At 36.1% G+C, this 19,592-nt stretch overlaps 1 protein-coding gene across 3 annotated transcripts; it reads right to left on the bottom strand.

The window, feature by feature from the left end:
• Window positions 1-10,051: 10,051 nt before the first annotated feature.
• On the bottom strand, window positions 10,052-17,841 carry Cldnd1 (claudin domain containing 1). 3 transcript variants are annotated; one of them, XM_076867427.2, is made up of 6 exons: window positions 17,705-17,841; window positions 16,507-16,557; window positions 15,972-16,281; window positions 13,443-13,553; window positions 11,721-11,858; window positions 10,058-11,554 (listed from the first exon to the last, which is right to left on the bottom strand). In XM_076867427.2, exons 3-6 carry the CDS (start codon window positions 16,261-16,263, stop codon window positions 11,334-11,336), a joined length of 762 nt encoding a protein of 253 aa, XP_076723542.1. In that variant the 5' UTR covers window positions 16,264-16,281; window positions 16,507-16,557; window positions 17,705-17,841; the 3' UTR covers window positions 10,058-11,333. The 3 variants fall into 3 exon arrangements, with proteins under 3 accessions (XP_076723541.1, XP_076723542.1, XP_076723540.1); XM_076867425.2 differs by lacking the exon at window positions 16,507-16,557 and having other exon boundaries at window positions 10,060-11,554; window positions 17,705-17,787; XM_076867426.2 differs by lacking the exons at window positions 15,972-16,281; window positions 16,507-16,557 and having other exon boundaries at window positions 10,052-11,554; window positions 17,705-17,769.
• Between the last annotated feature and the right edge of the window lie 1,751 nt (window positions 17,842-19,592).

Here is a 19,592-nt window from a genome sequence, read left to right as displayed (position 1 = left end):
GGCAGCTTCCTTTCATAAAGATAAGAAAGCAAATGCTAAAGTACATATCATCCAATTAGTATGATAATTTTGGAGAAATGAATCATATGCTGATATTATATACTGGTATGTTTTGTTTGACACTCCCTTTAGAAGATAAGGATAAAAGAACACAAATGAAATAAAAGAGATAAAAATCCAAAAATTTCTATTGGGAAAAAAAATTTTAAACGTACATATAAAGATATGTATCAGTGTGGAACTAATGCTTCATTTAAACCAAAGAATGAACATGAGAAAAAGTAAAAACAGCCTTTGGCTGAGACATGCAGATGGGCATTATGGGACATTCTAAACAAACAGGTGCCCAAGATCACTGCTCTGTCCTTCAAAAAGTGGGTGGGGGGAGACACCTTCTGAACGTTTCCAATAAATCTGAATACAGACTAAATGAGGTACTTTAGGTTACCATAATTAGAGACAACAGGACAGAGAAAATTGATTTATTCATTTCAAAAGATAATCATATGTGGACTAGCTCTATGTGTATGTGAAGCAATATGGTAGCCCAATTTCAGTAGCCCAAATTTGAGGGCCAAACTATTCTAGCCAATGTAGCAAGTACATGCTATGTGTGATAAGGATATTAAATGGAGACCAATATGGTCAAGAGATTTTTATCTTCATCTTGCCCAACAAGCAAGTAAGAGCAAAACTGAATGATTAGGGGTGTTGTTCATGAATTCAGAAAGAAAATGTATTATATACCTTCATGTTTGGAAAAATATTTATGAGCATTTTTGTTTTATTTCTAGTAGCAGCCTATGTTCCATATTACTTATATTAGGGCAGATGTGCAATCTATATTCTTAGGGTCTATTATAATGCATGGCAACAGCTGAGGTGCTCAAAACTTAAAGAAAGAAAGAGAGATAAAGAAAGGAAATGGGAGGGAGGAAGAAAGGGAAGAAAGGCAGGCAGGCAGAAAGAGAAGCAAAAAATTGGACTAAGGTCTTGAAGTTCCAACTATTACCTACATAACTTACCTGGATGGTGTCACTTGCTATTTCAGTAGCCCAAATGAGCTTATCTATATTGCTAGGTCTTCAACAGAAACAACCCAAAGGAATGAGGCACATATTAAGGAAACCCTTAAGTTTCAGATAATATCCCAAATTTGAGATTCCTGGAAGACCAGACATCCTGAGGAGTCCACAGGAAGAGGCAGTCCTAGAAGTAGGTGGGAGAAGGGTCCTGAAACACATTTTCTTCTAAGTTTATGTTGACTGAACTAGGAGTGTAACTCTTCAAAACCCCATGACATGAGCACTCTCTTAGTTTTACATCGTCTCAAAATACAAATTCATCATGAAATTTATCATGACAAGAATTCTTGCAGAGAGGTCAGCTATGAGATTCTACCAGAGACAGTACATCTTTGGCATGATTTCCTCCGCAAGCTGAGTCTTATCCTTTTGTGTTACTGCTCTCAATTGTCTTGTCTTTATCCCTCCCTACAAAGCATGTTAGATTCCTCTGTGATTGCCAAGAAAATATGTAGTGATTATAGTCACTCTTAATATGAGAAATTATATGGGGCTACACAGTAAAAAGAATTGCATAGGCACAACTCCTACCATTTAGGAATGTATGTAATGCAGGCTCTTTAAAAAGGAAGAAAATGATATAGGATATTTGTAGTATATTAAATACACAAGAGTAAACTAAATGGAACTTCATTCTCTACAATACTTCCTTCTTCTCTCAACTTCTTCTTCTGTGTAACTAACTTCCTGTTTAAATATGTAGCCGCTACTTAATAAACATTGATTTTTGAAATAATGTTTTACTTTCCTGAGAAAATAATTTTCACTTGTTTGAGGACTGATGGGAGGAAGCAATGAAGCTCAAAATTAATAATTATGTGTCTATATATATAGATATATATTCACATAGCAATCTATAGGTAAATAAATGTACATACATATCTATGTATACAATAATATATACATATATGTACTTACATGTGAAAAATTAGTATTATAGTTTATCAGACTTAAAGAATTAGTTCATAGAGGGAAAAAAGGTCAATTACATAATCTAAATATTATTTTCATACATTATTCAATAAGTGTTTATTGAGCATTTTTTTTAAAATACCAAGCATGTGTTAATCATTGTGCATTATAAATCAGATTAAGATTTCTGCTCTCATGGGTCTCATAGTACATTAAGTACCAAGCTTCCAATTCTGTAAATATCTTGATGAAATGGACACAAGTACATTAAAATAGATTGAAAATTGTAATCTAGAGCCTATATATCTTATATTTTCATATACATATGAATTATATATCCAAATGCTCTAATTATTCACCTATTACTTCTCTCCAAAGAACAGAACTCTAAAAACATAATAGTTCAGTTTATAGTTTGAATGTTTGTCCCCTCCCAAACTCATGCTGAAATTTAATTGCTACTGTGAAAATGTTAAAAGGTGGAGACTTTAAGAGATGGCTAGGCCAAAAGAGCTCCATCCTCATGGATGGGATTTATGCCCTTATAAAAATGGCTGGTCTCGCACTCTTTGCTTTCCTTTGATCTCTCCAGCTCTTCTGTTTTTATGCCATAAAAGGAACAGCACACTTCCCCTTTGGTGGATGCAGCATTGAAGGCGTCATTTTGGAAAAAGAAATCAAACCCTCACCAGAGAGTGAATCTGCTGACTCCTTGGTCTTGAACTTTACAGCTTCCAAAACTTAAGAAATAAACTTCCATTCTTTATAAATCATCAATATCAAACACTGTTATAGCAACACAAATCAGAATATGACAGATTGAAGTGGTTAGCACAATCATTGAAAGACCTGAAGTCTTACACTAGTGCACTCATCTTGGAGAAACAGGGAAAAAATAATAAAGTAAGCTTTAAAAGCAAACATTCCTTCACCTCAAGATGCATGAATGGCTAACATGAGTAAAGAGGCTGTTTTTAGTAACCTTAACTGGAAGCCAAAGACTCTCCCCAACACCACTGAAGAGCAGAGCCACAAGATAAGCTCCAATAGCTCAGACCTGACCCACAGGTTAGGCAAAAGACACCCTCCTCCTATGTAGTGTGTTGACCTCCAGATAATAATAGCTATCATTTATTGAGCTCTTGTGTTTCAGGATCTGTTCTAAAACTTTGCCTATATGCTTTATTTAATCTTCATGATACCTTATTGAAACAGAAGACATTTGACCTTCATTTGATAGATACTGCCATTCATATTCAAGAATTTCTGACTTAGAGGTTAATGTCAATCACTCATTCCTCTTTTCTTCCTGGTTATAACCAAGAGAATGAAATAACAAGCAGACAGCAATCAAAATATCCACTTTCTTTATGGAGGCCTAATGAAGCACCCCAAACTACAAGCCCTGAAAGTATACACCTCTTTTCCATGGTTATGCTTTCCTTGGTTTGCTACATGCAAACCCAAAATGAACATTATTACCTTCAATCAAATGCAAACTTTAGAACCAGTCACTAGAGTGCATTGGGTCTTGTGTTAATCAACTTTTCATTGCTGTAATCAAAATACCTGAAAAGAACAACCTAGAGGAAAATATTTATTTTGGCCAATGGTTTTATAGAAGATCCAGTCCATGGTCAGTTGACTCCAAGGCAGAAATATCAATCATGGCAGAAGAGTGGACAAAGGAAAGCTGCTCAGCTCATAGCAGGAACCTGAGCAGAAGGAGCTGGAGACAAGATAAACCCTCCATGGCACACCCCAATGACTTACTTCCTCCAACTGGGTTCCACCTCCCAGTAGTCCATTCAACTACAGATGGATTAATTCACTAATGAGGTTAGAGCCTTCATGATTCAATCATTACCTAAACGCCTTACCTCTGAACCTTGTTGCTTTAAGAACATGCTTTCAAGATGTAAGCATTTGGGAATTCATTCCTGAGTCAAACCATAACAGGTCTGCATTAGGCCAACTTCATAGATGTTTTATTAAGCTTTTTCTGCTGTGACTAAAGGACCAGACCAGAACTGTAGAGGAACAGATTATTTGGGGGCTCAGAGTTTCAGAGGTCTCAATCCAGACACCAGACTCCATGCCTCAGGGCTCAAGGTGAGGCTAAACATCATGGCAAGAAGAGTATGGCAGATGCAAGCAGCTCACATGATGATCAGAAAGCCACTTGGCCAGATACAAGTACATACCCCAAAGCCATGCCCTCAATGCCCCTCCTCCTTCAGCCACACCCCACCTGCCTTTAGTTACCACTTAATATCATCATGATAAATTTTCCAGTCGTACTGTAGAAAGAAGTTCCAAGGGATTAGGCTCCATAGGTGTAGATTGGGCTATGCTTTCTTTAAATTTAGATTCTCGCCCCATGCTAAAACTAAATATTCAAGGACATGAATTTAATGGGCTACTGGATACAGGTGCAGACCTTAGCATCATCTCTCGTCAAGAATGGCCAAAACATTGGCCATTACAACAAGCCACTCAAACATTTCGAGGCCTAGGAGTGGCGACTAATCCCCATAGAAATGCAATGGTATTAGATTGGAAGGATCCTGATCAGAGATATGAATGGAAAGTACTCCCTTCAAGGGATGGCTAACAGCCCAACTATGTGTCAAATTTACGTTAACAAAGTAATCCAGCCACTTAGAAATCAAAATCCTGAACTACAAATATTTCACTATATGGATAATGTATTATTAGCACACAAAGATAAAAACACATTGCTAGAATGTTACGCCACACTTACAAACTTATTAAAAAATTATAATCTAGAGATAGCAATAGATAAAGTACAATTAAATTTTCCAATTAATTATTTAGGAGTTCTATTATCCTCAACCATGGTCCGTCCACCAAAAATTCAAATACGAGTAGATCAATTCAAATCACTTAACGACTTTCAAAAGTTATTAGGAGACATAAATTGGATAAGGCCTTATCTAGGTATACCAACAGGAGAGTTGGGACCTTTATTTGATATCCTAAAAGGTCCATCAGATCCAAATTCACCCAGAATGTTAACGCCTGAAGCAAGAAAGGCATTAAAAATCATTGAAACATATATGGAAAATATGCATTTGGATAGAATTGATATGTTTGCCTTTATTATTTATTGTACTACCAACAAAAAATATTCCTACAGGAGTATTTTGGCAAGAAGGTCCATTATTATGGATACATTTATCTTATTCTCCTAACACTATTCTTACTAGGTATCCTGAGGCTGTAGGACAATTAATACTCAAAGGAATAAAAGCAGCAAAGGGAGTGTTTGGAATTTCTCCCAATAAAATTATTACTCCATATACTATGAATCAAATTGATGAGTGAGCTAATGAGTTAAATACTTGGGCAATAATCATGTGCAAATCTAATGTTTCATTTGATAACCACTTACCATCTAATCCTTTATTGTCTTTTTGGTCATTGCATCCTGTAATTTTTCCAAAAATGACAAGAAAAACACCTATCATGAATGCTCCAAATATATTCACTGATGGGTCAAATAATGGTACAGCAGCAATAGTTACACCTGATCAAACTTTTACATTTTTAGTACCCAAACAATCAGCTCAAAAGGTAGAGCTTAATGCAGTATTACAAGCTTTTGTGATGTTTAAAGATTCTGTATTTAATTTATTTTCCGATAGTCAGTATATAGTTAATGCTATAATATCCCTTGAAGATGCTGGTAGGATTTCCCCTTCCTCTACTGTTTTCTCTTTGCTTTCCACTATACAAAGTCTAATCTAGGATAGAAAAGATCCATTCTTTATAGGACATATCAGGGCACATACAGGATAGCCTGGAGCCCTTAGTTTGGGCAATGATTTAGCAGATAAAACTACACATGACATACATATTTTCTCTACACTAGAAAAAGCTACAAATTTTCATAAAAAGTTCCATGTCGATGCTAATACTTTACAAAAGCGTTTTAAAATAACTAAGGAACAAGCTAGACAAATAATAAAACAATGTCAAAATTGTGTGACCTTTTTACCACAGGTTAATCTTGGAGTCAATCCTAGAGGACTGATACCTAACCATATTTGGCAGATGGACGTCACACACTTGCCAGAATTTGGAAAATTAAAATATTTGCATGTTACAGTTGATACTTCTTCTGGATTTTTGATGGGCTCCCTTCATGCCGGAGAAAAAAACTATAAAGATATTATAGCTCGTTGCTTACAAAATTTTGCCACTGTGGGTGTTCCAAAACAGTTAAAAACAGATAATGCCCCTGGTTATACTTCTACCTCTTTTAAACAATTTTGCTCATCATTTGGCATTACTCATGTAACAGGAATCCCATACAATCCATAGGGACAAGGCATAGTTGAAAGAGTTCATCAAACTATTAAAATGTACTTATTAAAGCAAAAAGAAGGAATTGGGAAGGGGTATATATTCCCCAAAGATAAACTTAAAATAACCCTTTTTACTCTCAACTTTTTAAATTTGGATTCATCAGGGCTTAGTGCTGCGGAAAGGCATACGTGTCCAAAAAATGTACATAAGCCCAAGGTACTTTGGAAGGATATTCTAACAGGACAATGGAAAGGTCCTGACTCCAGACAATTACTGGGTCAGGATAACCCAATCACTTCTTCTCCGAATCTTCTTGCATTGTCTCACACTTGAGCTCTAGAGGACAACTCACAACCAAACCATAATATACATTTCCAGGCAGCAGTGGTATAATGAATCAGGATCTGTCTCAAAGGGCCAGTCAATATCAGTAAAAAGTGCTAGAAAGCACAAGACAAAAGTAGCTGCTAGAAGGCAGGCACTATGCCAGATACATTTGCTCCCTAGGCAGGCACGATGCCAGGTCTATTTACTCCACTGTCTTTCTAACAATCTGCCCAGAGAGAGAAAATCCTAGTGCTTTGAAATGTACCCTTCAAACACAGTTGCCCCCTGGAATCATTTGAAAAGGCTGAAAAAATTGCAGAAAACCTAACCATCACCCAAGCCAACTAAATCAAATTCTATGACACATGACTAATTTTTAAAGTTGTCCAGGAAATTCTAATATGCAGTCTAGGCTGAAGAGGACCATTTAATACCCTTGGTAACCCTATCACCTTATAATGTAATCAGTCATACCTAGCGTTTTTGATTGACTACTTTATGGTAAGCAATCTTCATCACCATAACTCTGTAAGACAGGTATATTAATATTTAACCACTATACACTGTGCTCCAGTGGATGCCCTGATCTCAGCAATCTCTCCAATCAGGTAACAATATATTCCCTATTTTATAAGGCGCAAGCAAGGGTTGGAGATACTGGAAGAATTCATTCTAAGATTTCCTTAAGTAGGGTAGAAATTCTTCCCTTGGAAGTTGAGGAAGAATTAAGTTTCCAAGAACTTTTATAAAGAGATTTGAAAAATGTGAGGTAGGGAATAATAAACAGAGATTATTATACTTCTCAAGCAGTTATTAATAAGAAGCATAATTTTATAGAACAGCTTTTAGTTTTGAACAGGCACTTTTGGTATTTTGAGACAGGAGTAAGAAAACTGAACAACACAGTATATGAATATAAGGCTAAGAGTTTTGTAGGAAGACACCATGATTATGGGGGTAAGAGAATCACAGATATGTATAAACAAATGATGTCAAGCTAAGACAAATTAGAACAAAATGCTGGTAGACTGGGAGGGATAAAAAGTTGCAGGACAGGTGAGGTAAAGCTCACACCCTGAAACACCAGCACTGAGTCAGTAGAAGATAAAACATGATGCATTACTCAGTTATTCAGCTATTTTAAAAGACAAAGACAGAAGGGCTGGGGATATAGCTGGGTGGCAGAGTGCCTGCCTAGCCTGCACAGGGCCCTGGGTTTGAACCCTAGCACTGCAAACAAACTCTCTTTCTTATTTAACATTTTTAAGCCTCTGCAAAAATAGAAAGTAATATAAATTGGATCTTATATATACAAATTTCCTGATGATGTGTTAATACTTATATGTAAAATAATGTATGGATTTTGCTAACAGAATATCTGGCATTATCAAAGATTTACACTTCTTCTAAACAATAGGGGTAATCATTTTTGTTGTTTTTCTTGCATTTTATGATTTCTACATTATGAATTTGCAGGACACTGCATTTATCTGTAATCTGACCCTATGGGAAAATGTATCTGATTGAAATGACATCAAAACACATAATGAACAATAGAGAAAAGAACTCCTACACATAGATGTGTTCCCTTGGTTTACTTTTTTCTTTTCAAGGTTGGAGTTATCATTCCCTTATGAGAAGAGTCCTGACAGGACAAAGTACTCCACCCATCTGTGCCAGGTAAGACCTGCATCTCATCTGTGAAATAACTGGCACCTTCAGAGCTTTTACCCATTTACTGGGAAACTTCAGAAATGTAGTTGGCCAAATTTGGTTAATTCAACAAGTTTTCAGTTTAGGTAAAAGCTTACCTGAGTATTAAATGTTGAAAAGTCCTCTTATTGAGTATTTTATAGTCAAGTGAACAAAACTAGCTTTGCAAGTTTTAACAGTGATGGGCTGCAATTTGGTGATGTTTCTGGAATGAAAAAAGTCAAACTCTAAATTGATTTTTAAACTCATTCTTCTCAATCATGTGAGCAAATGATTAAAAGAATACACCTGTTAAGTCGTTTCTTAATTTCTATCCTCCCTCCTACAACATGTATATACAACAGCCCCTAATACTTAGAACAAGTTTTAACACAATACTATTAGATTTTTAAGACTCTAGTGTATTATGATATAGTCAGTGACTTAAGTATTAACTGAACAAATGAACTCTTCTAGAATTAGTCTTTTTTATTATATCAATTTTGGGTGTTTTACGGCTAACAAATTTTGAAGTACATTTTACTAAAAAAGCATTTAGAAGACATTTATCCATATCATTTAATCAACCAGGAACCATCAAACTAATGCTTTAAAACATTTCTTAAGTTGCCACAAAACTTGTCTCTTAAAAAGTGTTTGGTTTTTTTCTAAGACTAAATGGAGAACATTAACAGAATTTACTTTGCCATTGATTTTATCTATTAGATTGATCAAAATGGTTGGATATCAGCAGGACATGGTGGCACATGCCTGTAATCCCAATGACTTGGGAGCCTGAGGCAGGAAGATCACAAATTCAAAGCCAGCCTCAGCAACTTAGCAAGGCCCTAAGCAACCTGATGAGAACCTATCTCAAAAAGAAAATAAATTAATAAAAAATAAATTAATTAAAAGGGGCTGAGGATGAAACTCAGTGGAAAAACACTCCTAAGTTAAATCCCCAGTCCAAAAAAAAAAGGTATAAATGGTTGGATATCAGCAACTTCATATGGTTCAACATTATTAGAAAAACTTTTTTCACATTAAATGAAATAATATGGTCCTATGTATTACAGAGAAATGAAAGTTTTTGCAAGACAGCACAGCCTCAGCTACTCTGCAATGTGCTAAAAATCCTAATTACAACACATATTCAGCAACAGAGATTATGGTGCTATCTTTCCAAATTCAAAACTATTACCACTGAGGCTGTAACTAACAGTCCAATTCTCACTTCATTTCCACAGTGCACATTAAAGACTGATTTAGGTGGATAGGCACAGATAACTCTGGGGGTAAAGAGACAGAAATACTGTTTAAAATAACTTCCTAATACAAAAATGTCATGCTGCCAATAATTTTTAAATCCCATTCCCAAGGGTTTGGTTTGTTCACTTAGCTTTTCTCGTATCCACTCCACAGATGCTGGAGAGCAATGAAACGTCAACTATTAAGAATAGGCAGAAACCTGAGTAACCAGCCATTTCACAGCAATTTGCTACTGAGCAATGCTGACCTTATTGTCAGAAGTTATTTAATATAGAATACAAACATCCACTAATAAATAACTTTATAGGAAACTAGTCACATTAAATGATGTGTAGAGTTTACAAAACTAGTTTGAAAACAAAGATTCTGAACAAAGATTGACTTATTTTCTAATGGAGGAGGCTGCCACATTTTCTGAAACAGATAACCAAACATAATACATAAAGACAAGTCTAAAGAGTAATAATGCATTTTTCACAGAGAACCATTCCAGTGTACTGAGATTTAAATCAATTCACTCGATACACAATTCTTTTGAGTCTCTTCTCATTTTTATTTTTTAAAAAAGACAGACTTAGGATATGGTAAGAAATTACTAAGGTACAATTTTTTTTTAAATCTGTCAAATGCTACAGTAATGGAATAAATAAATAAGATTTTTTAAAAGTTCAATGTTTATAGACATATTTATAAAAAAATGACTGAATTAGAAGACATTAAATAATGATGATATACACCAGGGATTAGGCAAGGAAAGGCACGTCATTTCACCACAAGAAATAGAGACCATAGTTGGAGTTTAAACTGACAGCCACAGTTTTAAATCTTGTGGTAGTATTCCCAGCTCTGTAGGTTCTTTAGAGTAGAACCTTCTTTATGGTACTTAGCTGGAATAAACAGAAAGCAGTTGGGAAATTTCTTACTCTGTGATCCTAACAATGTTAAAAAGAAAGCACTCTTTTAATAAGCCTGGTGTGGAAGAAAGAAAGAAAAAAATTAAAAATGGTTTGGTGATACTGAAAATCCTATAAAGGAGATTTTAAAAACAGTAATACAATAAAGTAAAATTAACCCGTTTATCTCACTGAATTGGAACTTTTGCAATTATAAAGTTTAATTTCAAGTAAACACTGTATTTCTCACTTCTTTTCTTGTAGACAGACCTGGTGTAAATATAGACAGCTGCCATATTTCACCTCAGATGAAGCTATGTGCCAAAGTTTACAGAAAAGGATCTTAGATAATTTTCCAATTTTATGAAACTCTTAATTTTTTTAAAACAGCAATAATATGCCTGGCTGACTGGCTATCTACAACAGCAAAGTTCTGACAATAAGAGGTTTACCAAAGAAATTTATTTCTGGTTCAACAGATAGTTACTGTACGTTTGGTGAAAAGTCTTAATAGACATAAGCAGAACTTGCTCTGTGTCAATTTCCTATTGCAGATTTTCTGTCACAAATTTGTGTCAAGTCTCTTTCTTTCTGACTAGATTTTGAACCTAAATTAGTTTGAGAAATGGAATCACTGAGTAAACCACATAAATTTTAGTGGCATTTATTGTATATTTAGTCATGAGTGTATATTTAAATAAAATGGATTTTCAGGATAAAATGGTATATCCACAAAAAAATAAAAAATAAAACATTTGGGAGGGATGCAAGGGAAAACATAGATATCAAAAATATTAAAACGGCAAATGTAAAGCAGGCCTGTTCATGCCACGCGATATGCCTTCATTAAGGTGTACTCTTTCCGGTTGGTATGAGCAGCCCAGATGAACAGAGCAGAAGCCATGAACTGTAAAGGAGCAGAAACGCAAGCCAGGCAGAATGACCATCCAAATTCACCAGACACATTCTCAGGCGGCTCTAGTTTCTGGTGGAGTAGTTTAATTCCAGCAACGAAACAACTTACTGTTCCCAGTGTACACAAACCTTGGGGGAAGAAATTTAGAAAACAAAACATAGCTGGGTAAGAGCACAGCAAAGAGTTTTTAGGCAACATGACAGTGCATTAATATGTGAATGTTTATGAATTATAACTTTTTGGTCTTTAAGGAGACAGAAGAAGCTAAAGGTTAAATATAATAATAAGACCCACCTGCAAGGAGATGGAGAATGCCTGTGGCAATTGTGGGATACAAGCTTCGGCATATACAAGCACAAAGTCCAATCAAAGCCCCAAAGCACATCAAACCTAAACTAACAAAAGGTAAAAGGAACTGACACCGCCAAAGATCTGGTTTTAAAAAGGAGAGAAAGAATAGAAATGTTACCATGATTTCAGACCATTTTCCCATAATGGTAATTTCTGTTACATTCTAATTAGATCCTTTCTCCAAAAGTGAGGAAGAAGTATTTTAATATTGAGACCTCTTTGCTAAAACAAACTGTTTATATGCCATGTAATGTTTGTTCTACACATGATTTGTGAATTAATCCTCCCCAAAACTCTTTAGATAAGATACTATTACTATTTCTATTTTATAATTGAAGAAATAACTTTAGAATAAATAACTCTCAAAAGTGAGACAGGAAGCAGGAAAGTCAGGATTTGCAGGAAAAAAAAAATAGTCTAAAACTACAGAGCTGATATTAAAGTCCTTACAAGATTTTTCCCCCTATATCAGAGATTAAATTCAGGGGTGTTCTAACATTGAGCTACATTCTCAGCCCTTGTTTTTATTTTTTATTTTGAGACAGGTCTCACTAAGTTATTCAGGCTGGCTTCAAATTTGCAATCCTCCTGTCTCAGCCAATAGCTGGAATTACAGGCATATACCACCAGGCCCAGCCTCCTTATAAGATTTAAGGCAGGAATAACAAGTAAAGGAATGGAAATTATAAATGACCTGTCTTCAAAGCTATTGGAAGAAAATACATAACACATGAAAAGAAAATACATAGAGTAGATCTGGAATACACCAGGCACTCAATGCAGTTTTAATCACAACAAATTTTCTTATCAACATTAAAAAAAAGTGATAGGTCTCACAAAGCATCTCATTCCATTTTCAGATAATTTTAATTATTAGTAAATGTATTAATATCAATATTAGTCAAGTTCTACTTTCTGGTACTAGTTTTAATTATTTCAAACTTCATACAGGAGTTTTTCCTAACTAACCTCTCTTTAAACTCTGATAATAAACTACTGCCTATGCATTCTCCTTACAAAATTGAATACCTGGAGTTTATTCAGTTTCCTCTCATAAAAATGGTCATTCTTAGGGGAAAGCACTAGTAAGTCTCTAATATTCTAAAAACTGAAATTCAAATCTAAAGACAGTACTTCATGGGCAGCCTGGCCATCAAGGAATAGAAAGTTCACAATGAACACTTTTTTTTTTTTTTAACATCTATACTTTTGTTACCACCACCCCACCACCTTAAGATTGAATAAACACTTTTGACAGACCTGATACTCAGTGATCAATTTAGAGCTTACACTTAACTTTTTTTTCACATGACTTTTGAACATAGGTAGTATAAGTGTTTAATTCAATTTATTATTTAACCCCTGATAAATTTCCTCTTAATAAAATGGGCCTATAACATCCTGGGAATATCCAGATTTCATCATCCAATATAACTCATTAGCTACCTCCCTGAACTTCTAATCATTTGAAATTTGTTAAGTATATTTCTACCTTCTAAAATATATTATCAACAAAAGAGAACATCATTGGAATAGAGTTAGAGAATTTATTCCAAGTTCATACTATCTACTGACACATCATATTCCAGAAATACATTTCAACCAAACACAAATAAAATTATTTCTTTTCCTCCCCAATTGTCCTGCTGAGATCAAAGTACTCACAGGTCCGAAGTAGATCAATTCCACTATTGTGGTTTCCAGGATCAACAAATTTCTCCATGAACTGCTCATTTAATGTGAAACTCATGCATTTTGTCACCACATCAAATGACTCTGGAACAAGAACAATGATTCCTTGTTGTTTTCATTATAAACATTTCACAATAATCTCTTTCATTAAATATCCTCTGAAGTATAAAGTGATGTAGAAAAGATGTTCCCAAGGAGTAAGCTATTTTTTGAGCCATGAGTAACACACCAGTCCCTTTGATGGCCAATGGATGCCCCTGGTTCTCAGTGATAGGCTGAAGATAGAAGCATGAGGAAGATTAAATATTAAATATATATATGTATATGTATATGTATATATATATATACACACACACACATATATAATCTTCCTCATTCTTCCATCATAAATATGTATGTATGTATATATATGTATATATATATATATATATATATATATATATATACACATATACCCACACATACACACACATATGTATAATCTTCCTCATTCTTCCATCATAAATATACATACGCGCGCGCGCACACACACACACACATACACACACACAAATATGATATGAGAGAGACTGAGATTCAGAGAAAAGAAGTGAAATGAATAGCAGAATAGTATGTAAAGATGAGGAAGAAGGGAGAGAGGACAAAGACCGAAATAAATAAGTTTGATCTTCTCCCCAAAATGGTTAACATTTCAGGGGATGAAAATTCTATCTATCCTTCCAGTTCCTCAGACAGGAAACTTTTAATCATTCTTGCTCATATATACGCCAACAGAAAATCCTAGAGGATCTTCCTTCAAATCAAATTCAGGATCTAATGTCACCTCACTGGTCTGATTCACAATCATTGCACACCTGAATAAATGCAACAACCTCCTAACCAATCCCCTAGCTTTCACCCTCCCTGCTGCCTATCTGTTCTTACCATATCAGCCAGAGTGACCAGATCATGTCTCTCCACTACTCAAAGCCCCCTCAAAAGGCACCCTATTGTACTAAAAAACTAAAGTCCTCAATATTCCTGGAATCCTAAACAATTTACACCATACCCAACAATCTGTCTCTGACAGCATAACCAACTTTGCCCATAACTCATCCAGCCAGTGGACTCCTTGCTGGTCTTTGAACATCTCAAGTATGCTCCTGCAGCAGGCCCTCTACAGTGGTTGTTCCCTTCAACCTAAATGATTCCCTCAACAAATTCTGATTACCCTTTGTGGCTAATTCTTTCTTCTAGTCTTTACCAACATCTTCTTTTCTTAATGAAGCTTGTGCCATCCTTTTGAAAATCAGAATCTACATTCACTAATATTCTCCAATATTCTCCTCCCCTCATATTTACAAAAATCCCCTTTATTTTGCTCTATTTTTCCACAGCCATGTCATCTTTCAACATACTATGTAATTATTTATTCTGTTTATAGTGCTGTACTTTGTGATTCTGATTATTGCTTGTCATCCCTTTTTTGGAATACTTGGTCCTCCAAACTGAGGCCCTGGAACAGAGGCATTCAATCAATATTTGTTGAATAACAAAAGAACTGGTAGAATTCCAATATCAAGTGTTCCTGTGTCCTCATGAGTACAGTGAATTTTAACCAATTTTTTTACATAGTATTTCCCTTTTTTCATGACATACTATCATTCTTCTGATATATAACTCAAATTTGTTCTGCTATGATTTAAATACACTGCTTCCTCACTAAACAGAAGTTACCATAAATGGGGGGGGGGGGGGGAGTTGTTCCTTACAAAGAGCTCTAAGTCTTCTAATTTCACTAGAAATTAAAATCTTTTAAATGTTAAGAATGCTTGCAAAATAAAACTGAGAATCAACTTAAGTTTTTTTTCTCTAATACAAACTTTCTTTTTAATATTTTTAGATATTGATGGACCTTTGTTTTATTCATGTATTTATATTCACTTATTTATATGCTGAGAATCAAACCCAGTGTCTCATATAAGCTCTACCACTAAGACACAACCCCAGCCTCTATAATTCAAACTTTTTAACCTATAACTTGTATAATAATATTGTTTTAAAATAGTCTCAAATATATACAGATTTAAAGGTAGAGCTGGTCAAATTTTGTTCTCTAAGTATAGGACAGATGAAGGATATTCACTTTAACATAGCTAAGCCAAAAGGAAATCAATAAACATTGAACTGATTTTAGATACTAGTCCTCTTACCAATTACCAAATATTTAAAGCCTTCCAATCTACTTTTCCAACTATTTTCTGATAACATGTGAGATTAAAAATATTTTAATGAGTTAGCAAATAAAACAATTTAAAGTGGCTTTCCAAAAATACAAAGTTACTCATCTAACCAATTATTAATGAGTAATATGAAAATGAATAGAAATTGGGAAAAGAAGGTGGTGGGAAGAGAAGCAATACATAAGATTTATTTCTTTCCAATATACAATTAGGAAATCATTGGGAGATTTTGTCTGTGACTGTGTAGGAAAAGGAGAGAGAAACTGAAATAGAAGAATACCTGTCCTTTCTGGTGGAGCATACCAATGTGTGTTTTTGGGTACAGTGATACACCGTCTCCATAATCCTACTGTGCCACTATATCGGAAAAGCGCATCATTATAAGTCTTTTCATCTGCCTCATCATTAATGAAGTCTTCCCAGAGGCTTTTATTCAAATCACTTGAATTTTCTTGAACTGGACTTCGATATTCATACCAAAAGTCTGTGCCAATTGAGGCTGCCATGTAGATGGTGGAAATGAGGCTAAGCACACAAGCAATTACAAACGCTGTAGCAAAACGGTTATCCATTCTGGCATTCAGACTGCTCTGTTTAAAAGTTGAAGAAAGAAGAAAAATTAGACTTCAAGAACAAATAAGAAAGATTATTTTGAAAGAAATTATCTTGAAATCACCCTTTACCCTATTCCCCATCCCTTGTTTCTTAAAAAGTAATGTATAATCATAAGGAATTGAAAAATTTTAAAAAGTAAACATTCATAACTTTAAAACAAAACTCATTCTCATAAAAATACTTATTTAATGCTCACATACCCAGGATGCTACGGAGACAGAAGTCTTGTTCTCTAGTCTATCACCTGCATACTAAAACAGACAACACTGAAATGGACATACACATTACAGATACAAACAATAGACATGCCCATGGTCAGCAGTGTACCGTGCACACATTTTAAATATCAGGCTGATTTTTACACTAGCTTTAAGTGTCCTGAGTTTGAGTGTGGGAAAAGAGAGAAGGAAAGGAAGCACTGAAAACTGGCCCCTCCCAGTTTCCTCTGAAAAGCGAAGCCTCCTAATCAGGAACCACTTGGAAATCAGAGTTGAAGATGTTAACCCAGAGGGAAAGGTTGTTCTAGGTGTATGCAATAGCAAAGAGAACAATAACATATAATAATGCTAAATAGCAATCCCCCCAACATTAAAGTTAAGCCAAGCTTCTTTACACTGCCAAATACTCCGCTCCTATCTAGTTTCCCCAGTCCTTATTCTGAATCTCAACTGCAACCTTGGTATTTCCCTAAATCCTGAAGTACAACGTGGATCCATAAAAACCAAAAGATCCCTTCCCAGCAAGAAAGAAAACTCTGAACTGGGCAAAATTCGAACACTCCCTAGGCGTGGACAGGGCTCTACGGCAGTAGTAAATGGCCGCGGAAAATGACTCAAGGCGGACTGATCACGCTGAGTCAAATACTGTCAAGTATATACCAAGACCGCACCAAACACCTTACAAAGGTGGACAAAAACAGGCTCGCAAACTGGCGTTGTTGAGTTTGGAAGCTGGGAGGTGACTCAGTAAGATCAGCGCAATTGCGGTATATAACAATATCTCAAAACTTGGATGTGTATTTTGATTTTTTTAAAATCCTCTTTCATTCTGGTGCTCTCAAATGACCTTAAAGGGTCCCGGTACAAGGAGCTGTGATTCTTTGTCCGCCCGACGCGGTCGCCCCGCGGGCCGCACCCGGTAGGGAAAGGAGGCCCAGGCAAGCGCAGACTGGGGCGGGGCGGGGCAGCTCAGAGCGCCCCCAGCCTGGGGCCCCAGGTACCCGACCAGCGCCCCCCCCCCCCCATACACCGCACGACCCTGGGAAATCCCCCGCCACGGTGCGCCTAACAGAACCCGCCCATCCCCAGCGCCGCACCGGAAAGGAGCCCCTCTTCAAACCGCCGGGAACGCCGAACGGCGACGCGACCCCCGCGGGCGACGCCGGCCCCGCTCACTCACCGCCCATCCTCTTGCTCCGCCAGCTTCACCCTTCAACGGAGACCACAGCACCCTACTCTCCCCGCGCCTCCTCTGACGCACTTCCCTACAGAGCCCGCCCCCACCATAACTCCCGCGCCTCCGCCTTCGCCTCCACCCCGGGCCGGGCCGCAGCCCCGAGCCGAGGGGACTTGTGGGATTTGTAGGAAGGACTGAGGCAAAGCTGCCTAAGGCGGCGGAGGGCACGCCGGGCGCCGCGCGGCCCATTGTGGGGGATGTAGTTCCTCTCGGTAGGCGAGGCGGTGTGCCCAGCGGAGGTCCCACAACCAAAGAATGGGTGAATGTCTAGGAGGGAAGGCGGCCTCTCTTGGGTCGCAGCTACGCAATGATTGTGACCTATGTAGCTAAGGTCTGCTTTGAGTCCTGTGTTTTCACTATTTTACCATCCTCCTCCAAAAGTAAGTACTGTATAAAACAACAGCAGAGGGATTCTACTTCTGAAATGTTAACCCCTTTTTCCCACTGCCCCACAACCACATGGAAGCAGATCTTTCTGGCTTGATTGTTTACATTTAGACAAAAAAGAATATGTCCTGGACGATATTATGCGTCTAGAATATAAAGATGTTATTTAGATTAATATATATATATATATATATATATATATATATATATATAAATAAATGTTTTTGGCTGCTTTCTTTTTATGACAAGTTATATTTATTTTTTATTGTGGTAAGGTTTTTTAAATATAAATTTCAGTTGATTTCTTAAAATATTAAATATTGAAGATATAATGTGTCAAAAAATGATTAAAAAATAGTATGAATAAGACTGAAGCTTAGGGAACATCATCTTCAGTAGTGAGGTCATGGACAGCCTTGGGGATTGTGTGGCATCAAAGCAACAGAATGATTTTAAACTGAGTATTGCACAGAAGTTTATCAACATGAACCAGGTACATATTTGTTCTTCTATGTTTTAAATTTTTTTTTTTTTTTTTTTTTTTTGAATGGTGGTGTTACCACGAATTGAACTCAGGGGCACTGAACCACTGAACCACATCCCCAGCCCTATTTTGTATTTTTTTTAATTAAAGACAGGGTCTCTCTGAGTTGCTTAGCACCAGGAAGATAATATAGTTGCAATTTAAGTAAACCAAATAACTGAGGCTTGGTCTGAACTTGAGATTCTGTTTCTCTTTCCTGCATCTTTAGTTTTTTTTCTATTTTTTATTTATGCTAATATATGTAGGTGGATAAAATAAATATTAATAAATTAATGGAATTAAATTCCTGTTTCTCTTTCCTATTCTGCTATTCAGGAAACAGTAGCTGGTCCTATATTTTTACAAATGTTAAAGATGATTTAATACAATCATATACAGATTATGAAATTTAGTTTAAAAACAAAGTTGAACTAAGCTGCTGGTTTAATTTGTTAAAGATATTTCTAGATTTAGCAGGAAGATAATATAGTTGCAGTTTAAGTAAACCAAATAACTGAGGCTTGGTTTGAACTTGAGATCCTCCTGCCTCAGCCTCCGGAGCCACTGGGATTACAGGTGTGCATCAAAATTTTCTTCAGTTCTCAGTTATGGTCCAAAAATCAAGGGACTCCATCATCAGGGTAATCTTGGTAATAATTTTTATGGATCCATAAGTGAGGCCCAAGACCAACAAATGACCAGTTTCACAACACTGTAGGGGCATCAGACTCAAGGAAAAGAGTATCTTCTGAAGCCCCTCTTTACCACCAATGACTTGGAACTTAGCCACTTCACAGAGGAAAGATGGAAGAGCCAACTTGAGGTCAAATTTCTCCCACCCTGAAAAATTGAAGGTATATCTGTTTTTCTATTGTAGATATGTTTCTTTCACCAGAGTCGGTAAACTGATAATACATACTC

Source organism: Callospermophilus lateralis, chromosome 10 (assembly GCF_048772815.1).
Source record: "Callospermophilus lateralis isolate mCalLat2 chromosome 10, mCalLat2.hap1, whole genome shotgun sequence".
Classification (NCBI taxonomy): Eukaryota; Metazoa; Chordata; class Mammalia; order Rodentia; family Sciuridae; genus Callospermophilus; species Callospermophilus lateralis.
This window is presented reverse-complemented; position numbering and strand designations above follow the sequence as displayed.

Coding starts and splice junctions, on each gene's coding strand:
- Cldnd1 (XM_076867427.2), bottom strand. CDS start 16,263: ATGGATAACCGTTTTGCTACAGCGTTTGTAATTGCTTGTGTGCTTAGC. Junction 13,554..15,971: donor TGCTCCACCAGAAAGGACAG/GTATTCTTCTAT, acceptor TTCTTGTTCCAG/AGTCATTTGATGTGGTGACA. Junction 11,859..13,442: donor AATTGATCTACTTCGGACCT/GTGAGTACTTTG, acceptor TTTTAAAACCAG/ATCTTTGGCGGTGTCAGTTC.